This window comes from Tachysurus vachellii, chromosome 18 (assembly GCF_030014155.1).
Source record: "Tachysurus vachellii isolate PV-2020 chromosome 18, HZAU_Pvac_v1, whole genome shotgun sequence".
In the NCBI taxonomy this organism is placed as follows: Eukaryota; Metazoa; Chordata; class Actinopteri; order Siluriformes; family Bagridae; genus Tachysurus; species Tachysurus vachellii.
Genome location: NC_083477.1, coordinates 5,297,398 through 5,314,898, shown reverse-complemented (window position 1 = coordinate 5,314,898; position 17,501 = coordinate 5,297,398). Strand labels below are relative to the sequence as shown.

The window sequence follows — 17,501 nt, the reverse complement described above, 5'->3', positions numbered from 1 at the left end:
TGAGGAACTTTATGGAACATCCATGTTGATGTAACATAGTTTGTATTTCTTGGTGCTTCTGTCGTGTAAAATATATTTTTTTTACAGATTTACAACCCTTTTACGTGATGATCATCTCGCCCAGAGCACGCTATGGAAGCTGAAAAAGCGGTTGAAATGGATGAACAACCGAAGGACACTGAGAACCTCAGACAGGCTTCTTAATCAGCTCAAAATACTGCTAAAAGTAACTCTGCCTTGCTTAGAAATGTTTAGAGCACCGAAATACTGGCTGAGATTGGCGAGTTTTGTTATAGATATACCAGAGCTTGGCCTGGGCAGGGCCATGCGAGCATGACTCTGGAATCCTGATTCTCAGCAAAGCTAGCAGCAGCTGTCGGGACATGCCAAGCACTTGAGTAAAAACAGGACAAACAATCCGACTTAACACTGAAAATGTTTAGCCCTGAAACTTACCAAGCAAGTGTGTAGCTCCTTGGAATTGATAAGGCTTGTAGTATCTGGGTATGAAAATCTCAATGGTTCTTGAGGTTTTTTTTTTTTACCCCACACATAAATCTATGTAACTGGCATCACCTAAAGCATAAGTAAGACTAAAAATCTGGCCAGAAAATATGTCTAGTGACAGTGAACTGGGAAAACCCATCAAACGTCAGTATGTGGCTGAATTCCAGAAACAAGGGGACATATCTAGACTTGTTTAGAATTCTTATTTAGTTACTTTTAATCCTCAAGTCTGGCCGCAGAGATCATTTTTATAGAAAAACAAAATTATTGTATAACAAAAATGGTATTGCAAAAAGTATTTAAACCCCTTGATTTTTCCTCAGTCTGTTACTATAGAGCTCCATGTGAACAGTTTTTTCCACCCAATATCAAATAAATGCTTTAAACTCTTATCATTATGCTGTGATGAGTAAAAGATGAAGAACATCTTCAAAAGCATCCAAAAACAAATCAACTGAGTTATAGGACAAGCAGGAAAATGGATCGAGACTGATGTATTCTGCACCAGAGACGAAAACATTCACAAGAAAAAAAACCTGCAACACACCAAATTACATCAGGAATTTTATTTATGTATATAAGTCTGTTTCTTTGTTAATTGTTTAATTCATAATACCCATAAGCATGTACATACACTAAAACCATCCATGGTTCATAACTCTTGACAATCTACTCATAGCTTTAAATCATCTTTTAAAATAATTCCTTAAAAGATTGGGAGGGGGATAGTTTTCCGATAGAGTGACAACAACACCTGATTAATTCACACATGAAGAGAGAAATGAAAGGAAAAAAAAAAGTTTTACATCCCTTTTCATTCTTAAAAAATATTTATCAATATAACATCAATAATTATAAGAACAGCCATTAAAAGGACATTATTAAATCTATTAATTTGTAGGTCTCAAATAATATACTGTTTGTGTGAGAGATGGATATCTGTACGTGTGTTGTGCGATTGTTCAGTCCCTATGGTCCCATTTTTGTAAATAAGCAATACATCAACAACGCGGCATAAGTATTTCCTTGGTAACGATTTGTTCCCCTTGGCTCAGTGAGCGGCGCAGAGTCACTTGCAGTGAGAGGACGCAGAGGGGAAAAAGAAAATAAATAATGAAGCAGACAGACATGCAGACACAGACATGGGGATGCAGCCCGACCATCTGTGCCTTTCTGTCCCACAATGCACCAACAAAGCAAGAGGGGGGAATAAAAAGCGGGACCCAAATGGAGTGAGTACTACAGAGGTTATGTCACATCTCCATCGATCAAAAATGTTTCTATAAAGAGAAGACAAAAGAGGACAGAGCAAAAAAAAAAAAACAAAAAAAACAACATTAGATATGTAGAAGAAATAAAACAAAGCATTTGGTCGTGAGACACAAAGTGCAGGTGCACAGATTGAAAAACGTCATTCAGCCGATGTATGAAATGTACTGCAGGGTGTGCTTTCGCTGTACCTACACAAAAAATATACAAACATTAACATTGTGTAGGAATGGAGCTCGGCTTTTATTCAAAGTAAAACGTACCCCGCTGTTTAAAATCTCTCTCTGTTCCATCTCTCAAGAGCTAGCTTTCCTCGTTGGTGACCAGACAAAAAGCGTATATCTGCGTTTGTTACAGGCGTTTAAGTCAGTTGCAGGAAACAAAACAATGCAATAACACTTCTTCAAACGAGCAGGAAAATAGGAAACACTACCTGTGATTTGGTGCATGCAAATTCAGCCAGTCACAGACTACATTATCACAAGGTCAGCCAATCACAGGCAAGAGAGGCGTTGAGGTCAGCAAGCCCCGTGGAAAAAAGCCCTTTTCGAAAAAATTGTGACATCACCAGGGGGGAAGGAGTGTGTGCTATGGCTCCGAAAGCGATCGGCTTGGCTATGCCTCCTCAACTGGCAACGTGAGGAGAACGAATGTGAACGAATGCTGCAGGTGCTGGAGAAAAATGATAAGGGATCAGCGGTTAAAATCGGAGATAAAATATGTTTAGCTGGAGGAAGAAAAAAAAGGAAGGGATTGACGACCAACACTAAGAAAATAACTTGCAGAAAATCTACACACTGAGGAACGTCGAGGAAATGAACATTCAATGTATAGAGTGTTTTCTCTTAATTGGTTCATTCTTGCTGCTGCAAAAAGTTAAACAGAAAAAGAGGAAAAAAAGTATGCTGGGATGATAGAGTTGGATGATACTGATGGCTTCATTTTCCAAGAGCACTGATGGGGAGGGAAACACCAATGGAAGCAGATATGGTACAGTAAAATAACACAAGATTCCGTTCTATACATCTTCATCCTGTGTATTTTCCTTTTTTTTTTGTAATTGCCAGCAATGACTGACTATCTAGAGCAAGGAAAACTAACCAGGCTTCTCGTGTGTTTTGATTTAAAAAGAAAGAAAAAAATTAAATTCTAACAAATACTCAAATATAAACTCTCCACATACAAAACACATTTTGCAAAGGATCATAACGTTCAAATTACAGTGTACAAACAGATCTCAGACATATAATACTCAGAGAGAATGCAAAAAAAAAATTTAAAAAAAAAGTCCAAATTACATATGCATACACGTATACACCCAGGCGGAGCCCACAGTAACGATATGCTCGCTCTTCCTCTCCCTCTCTACGCTTTCTCTGTTTGAACGGCATAAACACCAAAACGTTAACAGGCCGAATGTGGCGAGATGAGAGGGGGAGAGAGTGCGAGAAAGAGCAGAAGTGTGAGAAAAGAAAAGCAGGAAGGGTGAAGGTATAGTGGGCTGTGTGCAGCATGGAGTGACACGGTGGATATAGCTGCCCCCCGTTCAATGGCGTTTACATAGCAGGTTAGAAACCCAAACACAGCCTCCAGGCGAAAGAGAAAGAAAAGAAATGCTCAAGTTTTCCATGTACAATTTTTTTTCTCCTTTTTTTAGTTTTTTTTTTTTTTTTTTTTGGATAACGTGTGTACAACTTTTGTAGCTTGTTTGGAGTTATCTTGTTCTTAGCCTAAGCGTGGCTTGATACCTCTCCTTGGGTACTAAAAGAGAGAGAGAGAGAGAGAGAGAGAGAGAGAGAGAGAGAGAGAGAGAGAGAGAGAGAGAGAGAGAGAGAGAGAGAGAGAGAGAACAAAAAATTAGTTGAAAACATACACAGACTCAGCAGTCTTATTAGGAGGAATTTTTTGTTTACGTCAAGATGGAACAATGCTAATTGGACAAATAGAGCAGTAATGGAAATTTGGGCCAATGGCAGCAACCGTGGCAAAAAACCCCCAAACAAACAAAACAACAACAGGATGTTCAATCAGCAGTGAAAAAACTGGAAGAACATATTTAGAGAAACAGTCCTAATCATTATAATCAGCAATCTATAAATAAACCTCAACCTTGAGTTCTCCAAAGCTCCCTCAAGTCTCAGCTACACATCCATCCCTATATTTCAATGTTACCTAGCCAGCAGTGGTAATATAAATTGACAAAATACTATAAATCAACAAATACTTGACCAACTATATATTTAAAAAAATTCTTCATTCAATAAATTCAAGGTGGTTCTTATTTGTTTGGCACGATGACAGTGTGACTTTGCCCTAGCTTTCTAGCAGCTTGCAATACAAGTGCAACATCTGATGCTATCACCATGGCAACAATCTCACAGCTGCAGGCTGGCATCAGCAGCCGTATGAAAGTGTTCACATTTGTTCAGCACAGGGACGTGGTTGTGTGCGTTTTTTTTTTTTTTTTTTACAGCTCATGTATAAACACAGCGGTAGTGTCATTCTTGGCCCACCGACCTACACACACAGATTTCAGCTCCTTATAGTTTTCTAGAAAATCTGAAACCGGCAATTATTTGTTGCAAAGCAGCTGGGGTCAAAATGTGTCTACTTTTTTAAAAAGCAACGCTGCTGATGTTTGTTTATTTGTTTAAATTCATAAGGAGAGAACAGTGAAATAGCAAAGACACATGAAACAACCTAAATAAAAATAAATAAATAAATAAATAAAAAGAATTTGAAAAAAGTAGAAAGAGACACTATAATTACCAAAATATGTCAGAAAAGTGTACTGCGACATATTTCTACATCAATACTCTATGCTTACTTTGACCAGCCTGGTTATGAATCAATACATTTAAATCCACACCAGTAAATGGACGGCTAGCTGAAATGTTTTTACTTCATCTTTACCTCGTTTCCCTCAGGAGCCTTGGTAGTTGGCCTGGAACCGTGCCGTCTCCTCAAAGATGAGCTCCTTCAGCTTCTCTTTAGGAAGGTCATCTAGCTCCATGTTAAAGGTGAAGGGCTCCTCAGTCACCGGCTACACACAGACATAAAAAAGTGTTCCTAGTCAAATAAAACCTGTATATTATCTCTGATGCTTTAATGGTGCAGTTTGTAATTTTACAAAATTGTTTATAGACACATTTAGAAACATGTTTGTAGACATATACATCATACAAAGAAATTTAGACAGAAATATTCTCATTAAAACCATGCAATGTATTTGACTGGCATCTGTGTTTCATCATTCCAATTAAATTTCTTCCAGAGTCAGAAATTTTGCTCTGCCTCCTCTTTCAGCATATTTGTTAAACTCTGCTTCTTCTCCTTAAAAATTAAGAGTTTGGGACTGTGTTGCCTAAGAAAGGGAGGCTTGCTAACTTTCACTGGAATTGTACCTCTCCTTTCATGCAGCAGAGGGCACTAAACATTACAAAAGGACACCATTACACTACACAGATTGATGCATTCCTAATTCATTTTATGTGCAGCTTAGGCGTGGGATGAAAGGCAGCAGTCGTTGGATCATAGCTTTTACAGAACAAATGCAGCTTTTATGCTTTACAGTAAGTAGAAAGAGTGAGAGATGTGGGGTACGTGCTGCAGAGGCGAGATCGAGAGTACCTCATCAGTGGGGTCATAGTACTGCTCCAGGTAAGGGTGTGCCAGTGCTTCTTCCACAGTTATACGCTTGATGGGGTTAAAAGTCAACATACGGTCCAACAAATCCAGAGCTAAACAGAAGACAAACAACAATGAAAAGTTTTTACCATACACACAGATTATGAACACACACATGCTTACAATGTTGTGTTTGTCGATATAAACAAAAACAGTGGAATTTCAGGAAGAAGCCTAATTAAAAATCGTCTGATGAAGTTTTATTGTGTAAAGGGAAATTACTATACAAATTAAACCCACACACATTCAACTTTAAATGGAATATCTTCCCTATTGTCACTGGCTGCCACATTCAACAAACCACAATTGTTTTTGCCTGCAGGCCTCATCTGATTGTCTGGCAGCCCCCAGGGTGTGGGGTGGGGGGTTTGCTATCTGTACTCACAGTGTTAAACATTCACTACACTGCTATAAATCCATCAATTTCTTAAAATACATCATCAAATAAAGTTAATATGTGTAATTGGAAATGTTTGGTTATCTTCCAGTAAAATAAATAAACCAAAAAGCACAAAATGACATGCCATTAAACATTGTGCAATGTTCAGAGCTTTTAGATATTTTGCACAGTATATTCACCATTCTTTTGCAGCTACATCCAGCTCACACTCCTACACACACCCACACACAAGCCAACCAGATAACGAACAAAAGGACCACTCTTTAAGACCTGAAATGTTAATCTTGATTACCATTCAAACTTCCCAAAGGCCTTAACACACACGTGTGTGTGTGTGAGATATATGGAATAGAAGAAGGAGTTCTGATTAAGCTTTTACATAATGCGGATGGCCGAGTGTACGTGTGTCACAAAGAAGGCAAACCGGCAGAGGCAGTGTGATGATCTGGGCGACGATCTGCTGTAGAACCTTAAAGTCCTGGCTTTCACGTGGATGTTACTTTAACACGTATCACCTACCAATCACTGTTGCAGACCAAGCACACCTTCATGGCATCAGTATACGTGGTTTCTTTCAGCAGGATATCACTCCATGCCACCCTGTAATACTTCTTTAGAAATGATTTGAGGTCACAGATAAGGCCTTCAAATTTCCCAGATGTCAATGAGATCAAGCATCTGTGGGACGTGCTGAAAAATCAAGTCTGGAAGGCAAACCTCACAACTTAGAGAACTTGAAGAATCTGCTGCTAATGTCTTGGTACCAGATACCACAGCACACCTTTAAAGGTCTTAGAGGATTTGAAGTTCATGCCTCGATGGGTCAGAGCTGTTTTGGTGGCACAAGGAGAACCTACATTTTAGTAGCCAGGTAGTTTAACTGTTATGGCTGATCAGTGTGTGTGACATATTACACACATGCATACACACAGACGCCTGAATGCCCACACACGCACAGTGCACAGATGTCTAAGGCTTTCAGGCTTTTAGTACAGCTCTACCTTGAATATTAAAGCTCTCTCTTACATTAGTGTGAGTGCCACTGAATCATGCTGACGTAATTATAATGCTGTATTAATGCCAAACATATTGTAAGCACTCTTAAAGACAACACTGATTCAGTAGAGAGAAAAAAAAAGAAATGTAGAGTGTTGCCATGATACTACCAGCATAACTGAATGCCATCCTTTATAGAAGACCCGTTTGTACATGTTGCACCATGCACCTTATGCAACAGAATCGCGCTAATGATAAGCAATACAGCTCAGTTCTTACTCTCCCTGCTCATCAAAATACAAACATTTTACAATCACTGAATTTTAAACTAGTAAACAGTGAAAATAATCACAAGAATAGTAAAATATATCATCATCAAGAACCTAATACAACATAAGAACCTATATACAGATACATTCATGCTATTTTCTAGCATCTGTTTTGGTGAAAAAATGTGATTTCAGTGATTACAACCGTGGCATGGCTGTTGGTGCCAGGTAGGCTGGTTTGAGTATTTCTGAACTGCTTATCTGTGAGTTCACTCAGAATGGTGCAATATAGAAAAAACATCCACTTCTGTCAGGCAAGAACAGAAAGCTGAGGCTGCAGTGAGCTCTGGCTCAACAAAACAAGACAACTAAAGACTGGGGAAAAAAATAGCCCAATCTGATGAATCTCCATTTCTGCTGAGGCACACAGATGGAAGGGTTTTGAATATGGCACCAGACGCATGTATCCTTGGACCCAACCTGTCTTGTGTCAACACTCCCGGCTGGTGGAGGTAGTATAATAGTGTGGGGAATGTTTTCTTGGCAAACTCTAGGCATGTTAATGCCAAACAATCTTCATTTGTATGTCACATATTTTAATATTTTCACTGACCATGTGTATCCCTTCTTGGCCTCAGCTTACCCGTCTTCTGATAGCTACTTCCAGAATAACACCACACAGTGCCACAAATCAAAATTCTTCAAGGATTTTAAAACAAAATCTGTTGCGCACACACTCCTACTGCAGCTATGCAGATCAGACTGAATAGCAAAGCATGCAAACGGTTGCTCTAATCAACTTCATACGATCTTTATAATGAAAAGTGTCCTATTTTAGTTGTATGCCTTTTTTGATCAGTTCCTTGTCAAACATACAAGAATAGATTGCTTTTTCATTAACAATCTCAAAACAGTCTCGATTTAGGCCATCCTTAAAAATATTTTGGTTTGCAGTAACAGTATTGCCAAAAAAAAAAAAAAAAAAAAAAAAAAAAAAAAAAAAAAAAAAAAAAAAGGGTCGGTAGGTAGGTCTATTTTTTTTTTTTTTTTCAAGTATCAATGTAAAAAAAAAAAAAAAAAAGGTACAATTTTGGTGATGGTGATTACGTAGGTATGAAATTAAACAAATTAGCATATCGTGACGCCACTGACTGGGTCTTCAACCCGTGCCTTCGGGCGCATCATTGCAAACCTCATTTTGATGCAGGCTATTTAGACCACAAACAAATTTGTTTGAACGGTGACCGCGAACATTTTGTTTACTGCAGCCGCAGTCATCATTACCCAGCGCGAACCGTTGACTGACAGTGAATGAGTGTATGAGACGAAGCGAACGCACAGGCCATAGGGTGACAAACGGTAACCAATAGTGTCAACATAGATGACGTCACGGGTTTTTATTTAAAAGAAAGAACATAGCCTTCATTTGTATGTAGGCCTAGGCAATTTATATATTTACAATACTTACTAAAATATAATTAATATTATTTTATTGCTTTTGTATTAGTTGTTTGAAGAGTAAAAAAAAAATTGGTCGGTCTTAACGCAAATTTACAACCGGCAAGTCGGTCGGACTTTAAGCAAAAAAAAAAAAAATAAAAAATTGAGTCAGTCCTAAATTGACAGGGTCGGTCGGGTTACGGCAAACAAGAATATTTTTAAGGATGGCCTTACCTTGACACAAAGCAAAAACACAGCTTTCAAGCATGAAACTCAAGTTTAGACAAGTCATTAATCAAGTCATTAACTTTAATAAAATTAAAAAAAAAAAAAAAAAAAAAAAAAAAAAAATACTACCAATATAAATTATTTATAGATCTGGATTTGGACTCGACTACTGAATATTGTCTATTCTCCGTAGGTGCATGCGTGTACATGTGTATACCTTTGCTATCCGCCTTGGGAAAGAGCTTGCTCCATGGAACTTTGGGCTTTGGTGGGAGAGACTGCAAGTAGCTCCTGGCTTTCATGTTGATTATACAGTTTAGATCTTCCTGAGAAGGAGAGCCCAGGATACCTAGGAAAACCACACATACATTTATACAAAGCCCATCATTTTTACACCTGCACTCTTCATGGAATGTGGTTTTAATGTTTCATGTTTATAGCGAAATTGGCGCTGCACAAACTTTGATTACAAATGTTAAAAAATCTAAAAGTGTTGAACTTAAATTACATGCTGAATTGAGCATTTCTAGGACTATAATGCCAGCCCCTACAATGTTGGTTCCCTTCATAATGTGTCAGAAACCACAAGCCTGTCTGAGGTTATCTAACAACTATGTGGTTTGAGAATGTGTGAACTTCAGCCTGTAGTTTGCACAATGGTAACATGCAGTCAATACCTTGTGTTACTTGATAGCTGCATTAGGCTTGTAACCCTGGTATGAAGCTAACAGTGCAAAACCTGGACATAAGGATGTCTTGACTGCGTTAGATGGAAAATGTGTCAGTTTTCGACCCCGACCACAACTTCATAAGCAAAACCGAGCAAACCAAAAGCAGCTGCAATCGTTTCAGTCAAGTGATTAGGTGCTGTATACGGTTGGGTGCAAAAGTTTGCATACCCCAATGCAAAATATCTCCAAATTTAATTTACAGCAGTTAGACTGTAAACTGCTAAATTACAGTCAAACTGCCACATCCCTAGCAGTCAGGGATGTGGTAGCCTAGTGGTTAAGGTGTTGTGCTACCAATCGGAAGGTTGTGAGTTCGAGTCCTACGTCCACCAAGCTGCCACTGCTGGGCCCCTGAGCAAGGCCCTTAACCCTCAGGTTGTATAATGCTATAATGCTCAGTTGTATAAAAATGAGATAAAATGTGAGACATCTGGACAAGGGTGCCTGCTAAATGTAAAATGTAGACATTTAGTGTATTTGGGTTTCACAATCAACTAAATAGCTAAATTACAATGCATTTCAATATTAATACTGAAAAACGAGTTCGAGTTCAAACAATTTTATGAAATAAATCTACAACTGGGTTTCTGTACAGTTGCAATGTCAACTGCACAAAATTTAACTGATCTGATTGTTAAAATTAGTGCTCTATTGATTTCCCTCAGGTTTTGGACTGTTGTCTTGTTGCTGCATCCATATTTTAGTTTTAAAATTTGACGTCTTACCAAGTATGTGATTGAGTTGGTCCAGATAGTGCTTTCCTGGGAAAATGGGCCGATTGGACAACATCTCGGCCAGGATGCAACCTACTGACCAGATATCAATGGACTTTGTGTAGCCCTGACACACAGAAGAAAAGGGCGAGGGGGAGACAGAGACAAAGACACACACACAGAGAGAGGGAGAGGGAGAGAGGGAGAGAGAGAGAGAGAGAGAGAGAGAGAGAGAGAGAGAGAATTAACAAAATTCACTCTCTCATATTCCTACATATATACATGGAGATGTGTACAGGAGCCTAATCATATGCATAGAGTTACAGTTACCTTGGAATTGAGCATGATCTCTGGAGCACGGTACCAGCGAGTGGCCACGTACTCTGTGAGGAACCCAGTGTGGTCATGCTCTGGGTCAGCTATCCGTGCCAACCCAAAGTCACAGATCTGAGAATGCAGAAAAAAATAATACAATACAAAATCAGACTCACTGGCTATCTGAGAAACACAATCTTGCATGCACTAAATCTGGCCCAGGAAATCAAGGCTGTAACATAAAACGTGGCCAAATACAAAAAATAACAACAAACATCTCGATACAAGTGTCTATGGCATGTTGGAAAATGTGTGTGATAATTGTATAACATGACATGGAAGTGTGGACAAACCTATTTCCGGGTTTCTGGGACGAGCAAATTTTTTAGGTGACATTTTTGTAATCGAGAACAAGAAGTTATTTGGAAACATCAAGAAAACTAGCAAGCTGTTATATAACTGTTCTACTTAGTACACAGAGCAACCTTATGGTTAAACATATTGAGAGAGACTATAGACACCAGGCAGATTAACTGGTCAATGACAATCTGTTTTTTTTCTTAGTCTGTATTAATGCACTTGGACCTTTTCATTTTATACAATGAAAAGACTGGAGCTTTTACTCTCCAGTGGTCTACCTAAATATATTTGTGGTTGTCCACACCTGACATGTCTTGCTTAATGCTGGGATTGGGGAATTGCTGACAAACTACCTTCAGTAAATCAAAGCCTTATCCTCTGTGCAACTACCTGATTACGGGTTCTAGTTTATCTCTTGTGGTTGTGGCCGCTCCAGTATTTTGGCTGAAGCCAAAAAGTAATAAGTGCTTTACAATAGTGTTCATGTTACATAATACCATGTCAATTTTAATATTGTAGTAAGCCAATAAGGTTACCATAGAGACAATTTTAGTGCTTTAGAGCACCAACCACAAAAACATGCCTAGGCTTGAACATATGAATGCTCATGCAAGAGAGAGAGCGTTCTGAAATGACGGACAGAGATTTGTTCTTGTTCTGATCCCCCCACCAATTTACAAAGACCACAGAGAGTTTGTCCTCTAACCAGACATCAATGACATCTATGCAAAGAATTTAAGAACAGAATATTAAAAAAGTAAAGAAAATACTCTTCACAGACTGAATCTGACCTTGAGGTCACAGGTGGTGTTGATGAGCAGGTTGGAGGGCTTCAGGTCTCTGTGGAGAACATTTGCAGAGTGAATGTACTTCAGCCCACGCAGGATCTGGTACAGAAAGTAGCAGATGTGATCGTTGCTGAGCTGCTGGGTCTTCAGCAACTTGTACATGTCTGTCTCCATCAGGTCCTGCACAATGTAGCTGCAGGCAGTCAAGGAATTAATCGACTTTACAGCAGCTCTCAGGGATAATCCCAGAGCGGAGACAGGCGCACATGCCAATTACTATTTTAAATGAGTGTTAAAAGTGCTAGTTGATGTTTGGACATGAATGCAAATGATCTAGGATGATAAATCGCAAAGCAATTACATTTCATTTTGGACCACAGTGAAATGCGGCATAAATCTATCAGGCAAATCTCTAAAGCACAACCCTCGGGCCTCACTACTCTTTAGGACAATGGTTGGAAACCTGACTCCTCATCGCAGTGCAGCCTGACTCTTCAGGCGTGGCCGAACGCTCTGCTCGGGTAAAGGATACACATCACGCATGTAGTCAATGCGGCGCGCTCTCAGGATGTCGTTGATGCCGATGATGTTCTCGTGGCGGAAGCGCAGCAGGATCTTGATCTCCCTCAGCGTGCGCTGGCAATACGTCTGGTGCTCGAACGGGCTGATCTTCTTAATGGCCACTCTGCACTTGTTCACATTGTCTAAAGCAGAGCTAAATGCATGGGTGAGGAAGTGAAGAAAGAGTTAGTTTGCTCAATCAATTTTGGTGGCTAAACTATTAAAAAGAAAAAAAAGAAAAGAAAATGGTTGGCTGCAAGAAAAAAAAAATGCATCATGATGTTTAGATTTTGAAATCCAACTACATCCAGTATACACTACAAAACTACAACTAGTTTAATCTTCCCATTTAACAGTTTATATATTATTAAACAACAATAATAAGATGTTATGCATTTTACTTTATTTGGAAAATTAATTAATTTCGAATTGCACGTCATTCCAAAATCAGCAGATTTATTAACAATGCATTACGTACAGTATAACAACCAAAAATGTTAGACAACATTACACTTAGAAGGAAATGATCTTAAAAGCAAAATCTTAGATTATTTACATACGTAGGGACTAAATTCTCAGACATTATGCTCACATGATCCAGATAACCGAGAACTCAAAGTTAGCTGGGTTTTTATCATGATAAAATAACAAACACAAGATAATAATTTATCAGCTAGCTACAAACACAAAGATAAATATATAAACTTAGAGAAACAATTTAGCACATCTACTTAACATCGTAGTGATGTAATAAGGTAAATGCCCAAGCTTTTAGTTAATAGTAAGTGGTAAGTTTTAAAATAAAAACAGCATCAATAACCATTAAAACCACGCCTATGTTACAGCTTCGACATAATGACATGTCAAGGAGCTAAATGCTAACGTATTAGCATGCAGTTTTAGCTTCCTGTATCTTTACTTTTGTTAGCTATCTAGCTGAATATACGCTAATCTTGATCAGCAAAACAAATTCTTAGAACTAAAACAACTGTCATCTGCTAGTTTAATGCAGGCAGACGTCTTATTCGTGAAACGATGTAAAAGTCTCGTTAACGATTGGCTAGATACGCTTTAGTTTACATCTAATTACGTCTACAGAATAAATAGCTAGACGTGCTGTACTTTAGTACGTTGTCGTAAACTGTACCAACATTTAAATGGACCATACACTTGTTTTTTGATTTGCTTTGGATGTTCCGGTCGGTTCTGGACTGTGTTAGCTTTATGTGCTACGAGGCGAACTTGTTGAGCCGCCCAAATTCTGCTGCATTGTAAACAAACGACTTTTTTTTTTTTTTAGCATAAAATGTCGCTTTGCTTTGCTTCAAAGAATGAAGTAGCATTTTTTCCATTAGGCCCTTCAAAATAATAATAATAATAATAATAATAATAATAATACAAAAAAAAACACCACCATATTTTTTCCATATAAAATGTTAGCACGCTAGCTAGGTATGTTAGCTAGCCGAACTGGTTAGCATACTCAGCTCGGCTATCTGTTGTGTTGTTAAAAAAATAAATAACATTATAATACCCTCTTACCAGACCATCCCGTAGGCACCCTCCCCGATGTAGTGGAGGTCGGTGTAACGTGGGCCCACGTCAAAATTTTGTCCTTTCACCGACTCCAGGCCAGGTTTGGGTCCCGCGGCTCCAGTGGCTCCACCGGGCGCGGCTGTTCCTCCAGCATTGGCGGCGCTACTGTTCGAGTCCGCGGCTCCTGCCACCGTTGCACTGTTGCCCGAAGCCTCCATCGTTCCGCTCCACAAGTCCCGCTCGGTTCCGGCGCTCAGTCCTGTTGGGGGCCTTCAACTGATTTCAGTTTATCGACAACGTCGTTTATTTCCGTGAACGATCACAACGTCGCACTTGAACTGACAGTCAAACAGGAGTCGTTAAAGCGCCCTGCTTGCTTCGATGAAGTCTACAGAAGTGCGTAAATGTGTGTGCGCGTGTGTGGCCTAAGTGAAAGCGGATTTTTCCTCCCGTACTACATCGGGTAGCGCGTGCGCGCAAGCTTGAAAACGCAAATGCGCGGAGGCGCCTCTTGAAAACAATCTTCTGGCCGCATTTGCTACAATGCGCGTGCGCGGCACGAACTGTACATGGCACCGGTGTAAAGGCTTGGCAGGGTGCTCGCTCAAGAGTAGTGATTTGTTATTTATTATGATAATCGTCATTATGTGTTGTCTACACCAATCATGACCTGATATCCTGATATATTAATGTTCTTTTGTTCTGCGAATATAAGACTTATCAACAAATAACTTCAAACTACCCCGTGAATACACCCTGGATGGTATACTAGTCCATCATGACACACACATACACACACACATACATACACACACGTACATAAACACACACGTACATACACACACACATAAAGACACACACACAGAAACCAGAGATCCCAGCAGATCCCACCATGCTGCTTGATATTAATATAGTTAATACTAATAGTGGTATAGTGGTAAATGATCTCTGATCAGGTTTGTGTCTCCTTACTGGTGTTACTTGATCTTAGTGCAGCTTTTGACACCATTTACCATACTATTCTACTAGAATATGTTTCTGGTGTTAAGCGGACAGCCCTCCCCTAGCTCAGGTCTTGTTTGACTGATACAAGTACATAGATCTAAATGGTGACTTTTCGAAGTATACTAAGGCTATCTTTGGTGTCCCACAAGGTTCTGTTTTAGGCCCACTGCGTTCCTCTTTATATATGCTACCCCTCGATGCAATGATTTGTAAACATGGTATTAGCTTCCACTGTTTTTCTGATGACACGCAGCTATATGTTTTGGATAATTCAGATGAAAGACCCCAGTTTATTAAAAGTGAAGAATGTGTAAAAGACATTAGACACTGGATGCTTACAAACTTACTCCTCCGTAAGTCTAACAAAACACAGGTGCTCATACTAGGACCACATAAAGCCTGAAGTAAGCTTTCTGATCACAGAGTAATTTTAGATAGTCTTTCTATTTCATCGTGTGCAGCAGTAAAAGACCATGGTGTGATTATTGACTCTGGTCAGATGTGGATGTAGTTTATGTAGATAATATCAGTAGGGCAGCCTTCTTTCATCTCAGAAATATTGCTAATATAAAAAATATGATGTCACTACGTGATGCAGAAACACTAGTTCATGCATTCGTTACCTCTCGGTTGGATTATTGTTATGCTTTACTTTTTTGGATACTGCAGTAGGAGCATAAACAAGCTCCAGTTAGTCCAGAATGTCCTAAATAGAGCCAGAAGATATGAACATATCATTCCTGATGATGGTCGGATCTCCCACTTTCCTGGCTTGGTAGAATTGCTGCAGTTAAAATGTGTATAATGTTCAGGCTACTTTATCCATTAAAATGACACCAATCTTATGGCTAAACAAGAGAATTTAATAGCTGGCTAACTTAGACTAAAATTTGCAATGTTGCAGCTCTCTTGCTCTTTGGGAGGCTTAGAAAATACAGCAGAAAATACCAATTGGGCTCTCAGCTCAGATTTATTGCAGATTCAGAGAAGATCCAAAATCCGTTTGGCTTTATTTTGAGGGCTCACAATAATTGTGCTTTACAAAATTAGCTTTTTGTTAAAAGTCCTAAAGATGTTAAGGCATTATGCGACAACACAATTGTGCTTAACACGTGAAAGGCTTGGACCATTATACGTAGGATAGAGGGGAGGGCTAGAGCAACCATTTATAACAACCCAGAGTTTAAGGCAAGTCTCTCAGATCCTGGATTTAAAATCTGGTGTGCTTTTAAGCAGACCAAATGATCTGTTCATTTCTCCAAATCTGGATTTCTCCAAATTAGAGATTATACCTTCAAAACTAATTTGAACATTAACCGCTCCATGTCACCTATTGAGGAGATCCTCCTAAAGTCTCTGATGCATAAACAGATGCATTTCCTAGTTTTATAAAGTACTTTGCTTATATGAAGCAGCAAACACACAAGAGCTTAGAAGACTATGGGAAAGGGAGTTTCATCTGATCATAACTGAAAAGGATTGGGATTTTGTCTGGCGTCAGGCAAACAGGATCTCTGTCTGTAACAGGGTCAGAGTTATTCAGCTGAGGATTGTGCATAGATGACACATTACACCATTCCTCCAAAGTAAATTTGATCCGAATAACTCTTCTTTATGCCTTAAATGTAAAGTGGAAGTGGTAGAATATACTCATTGCATTTAGAATTGTTCTGTTATCCAGACTCATTGGTCAAAAGTTGTACGATATATGAGGAGGATGTTTGGATCTTTGGTTTTAGGTCTTCCAATGAGCTGTTTGCTAAAAAAAAAAATCCACTAGACGGTTATTTGATATCCTAGCCTTTGCTGCTAGGAAAAATATACTGTTAAGCTGGATCAGCAAAAAAATCCCCTTCTTTGAAGGGATGGCATAAGATTGTTAGAGAAATAAAACCTTTAGAATTTATAAAATGTGTCACTCACTCATCTACTAAAGCTTTCCATCAGGTCTGGACTTTATATCTTTGATTGTAATGATGTTCATAAGTATTCTGAGGTACAACACATCATAATATTTATGTATGTATGGGTTTCTTTGTATGTGTATAAATGTTTGTTTTTTTTTGCCTAATACCCGGGCATCTCTGTCTCTATTTATGTTGGAAATGTTGGAAATGTTGATTAAAAAGATGCAATAAAAAGGAGTTTGAATGTGTGTCATTGGTACTGAGTCCATCAAGCTCACCAGTGTTCTCACTATTCACATATAAAGTTTTGAAATCCTTTGTAATTGTCTAGATTTCTGCATTAGTCAAGCCATAATAACAAATATATTCTGAATTCTGGCTAAAGTATCACAAAAACTTGTACTTTTACTTAATTTCTGAAACAAATGTGATGAATCAATAACCACAAAGTTCACAAAAGGCTGGAAGATGAACATGATGTGGTTAAGGCTTTGGGTTACTGATCAGCCCACAAGCTGCTGAGACATCAATGTTGGGTCCTTGAGCAAGGGGTGCCAAGTGTATGGACTGCACAGACCTACAACAAATACACACACTTCCAATATATATCCATCAAACTGTTTACATGCTATTTGCAGAATGATTTTTTGCTCTTTGCACATGCTGTCTCACATTTCAGTCTTTTGCTGTTTTGCACAATCCTTTACAATATTTCAGGTAATTGCTGCTACAATACTAATGTGTTCGTTCCAGTTTTTTTGCACACGCAGTATTGTTTGAACATAAAGT

General features: G+C 38.8%; 1 protein-coding gene across 1 annotated transcript; it reads right to left on the bottom strand.

Moving 5' to 3' along the window:
* Positions 1–1,058: 1,058 nt before the first annotated feature.
* Positions 1,059–14,290, bottom strand: mapk3 (mitogen-activated protein kinase 3). Its single transcript, XM_060892844.1, has 9 exons — positions 13,807–14,290; positions 12,236–12,418; positions 11,707–11,896; positions 10,571–10,687; positions 10,253–10,367; positions 9,014–9,145; positions 5,407–5,516; positions 4,690–4,819; positions 1,059–3,537 (listed from the first exon to the last, which is right to left on the bottom strand). The coding sequence occupies exons 1-8, from the start codon at positions 14,016–14,018 to the stop codon at positions 4,700–4,702; spliced, it is 1,179 nt and encodes a 392-aa protein (XP_060748827.1). The 5' UTR covers positions 14,019–14,290; the 3' UTR covers positions 1,059–3,537; positions 4,690–4,699.
* Between the last annotated feature and the right edge of the window lie 3,211 nt (positions 14,291–17,501).

Excerpts from the sequence above, each read along its gene's own strand:
- mapk3 (XM_060892844.1), bottom strand. The coding sequence starts at position 14,018 with ATGGAGGCTTCGGGCAACAGTGCAACGGTGGCAGGAGCCGCGGACTCG. Across the intron at positions 5,517-9,013 it reads TCCCAAGGCGGATAGCAAAG|CTCTGGATTTGTTGGACCGT; the intron begins GTATACACATGT and ends TCTTCTGTTTAG. Across the intron at positions 4,820-5,406 it reads ACTATGACCCCACTGATGAG|CCGGTGACTGAGGAGCCCTT; the intron begins GTACTCTCGATC and ends GTCTGTGTGTAG.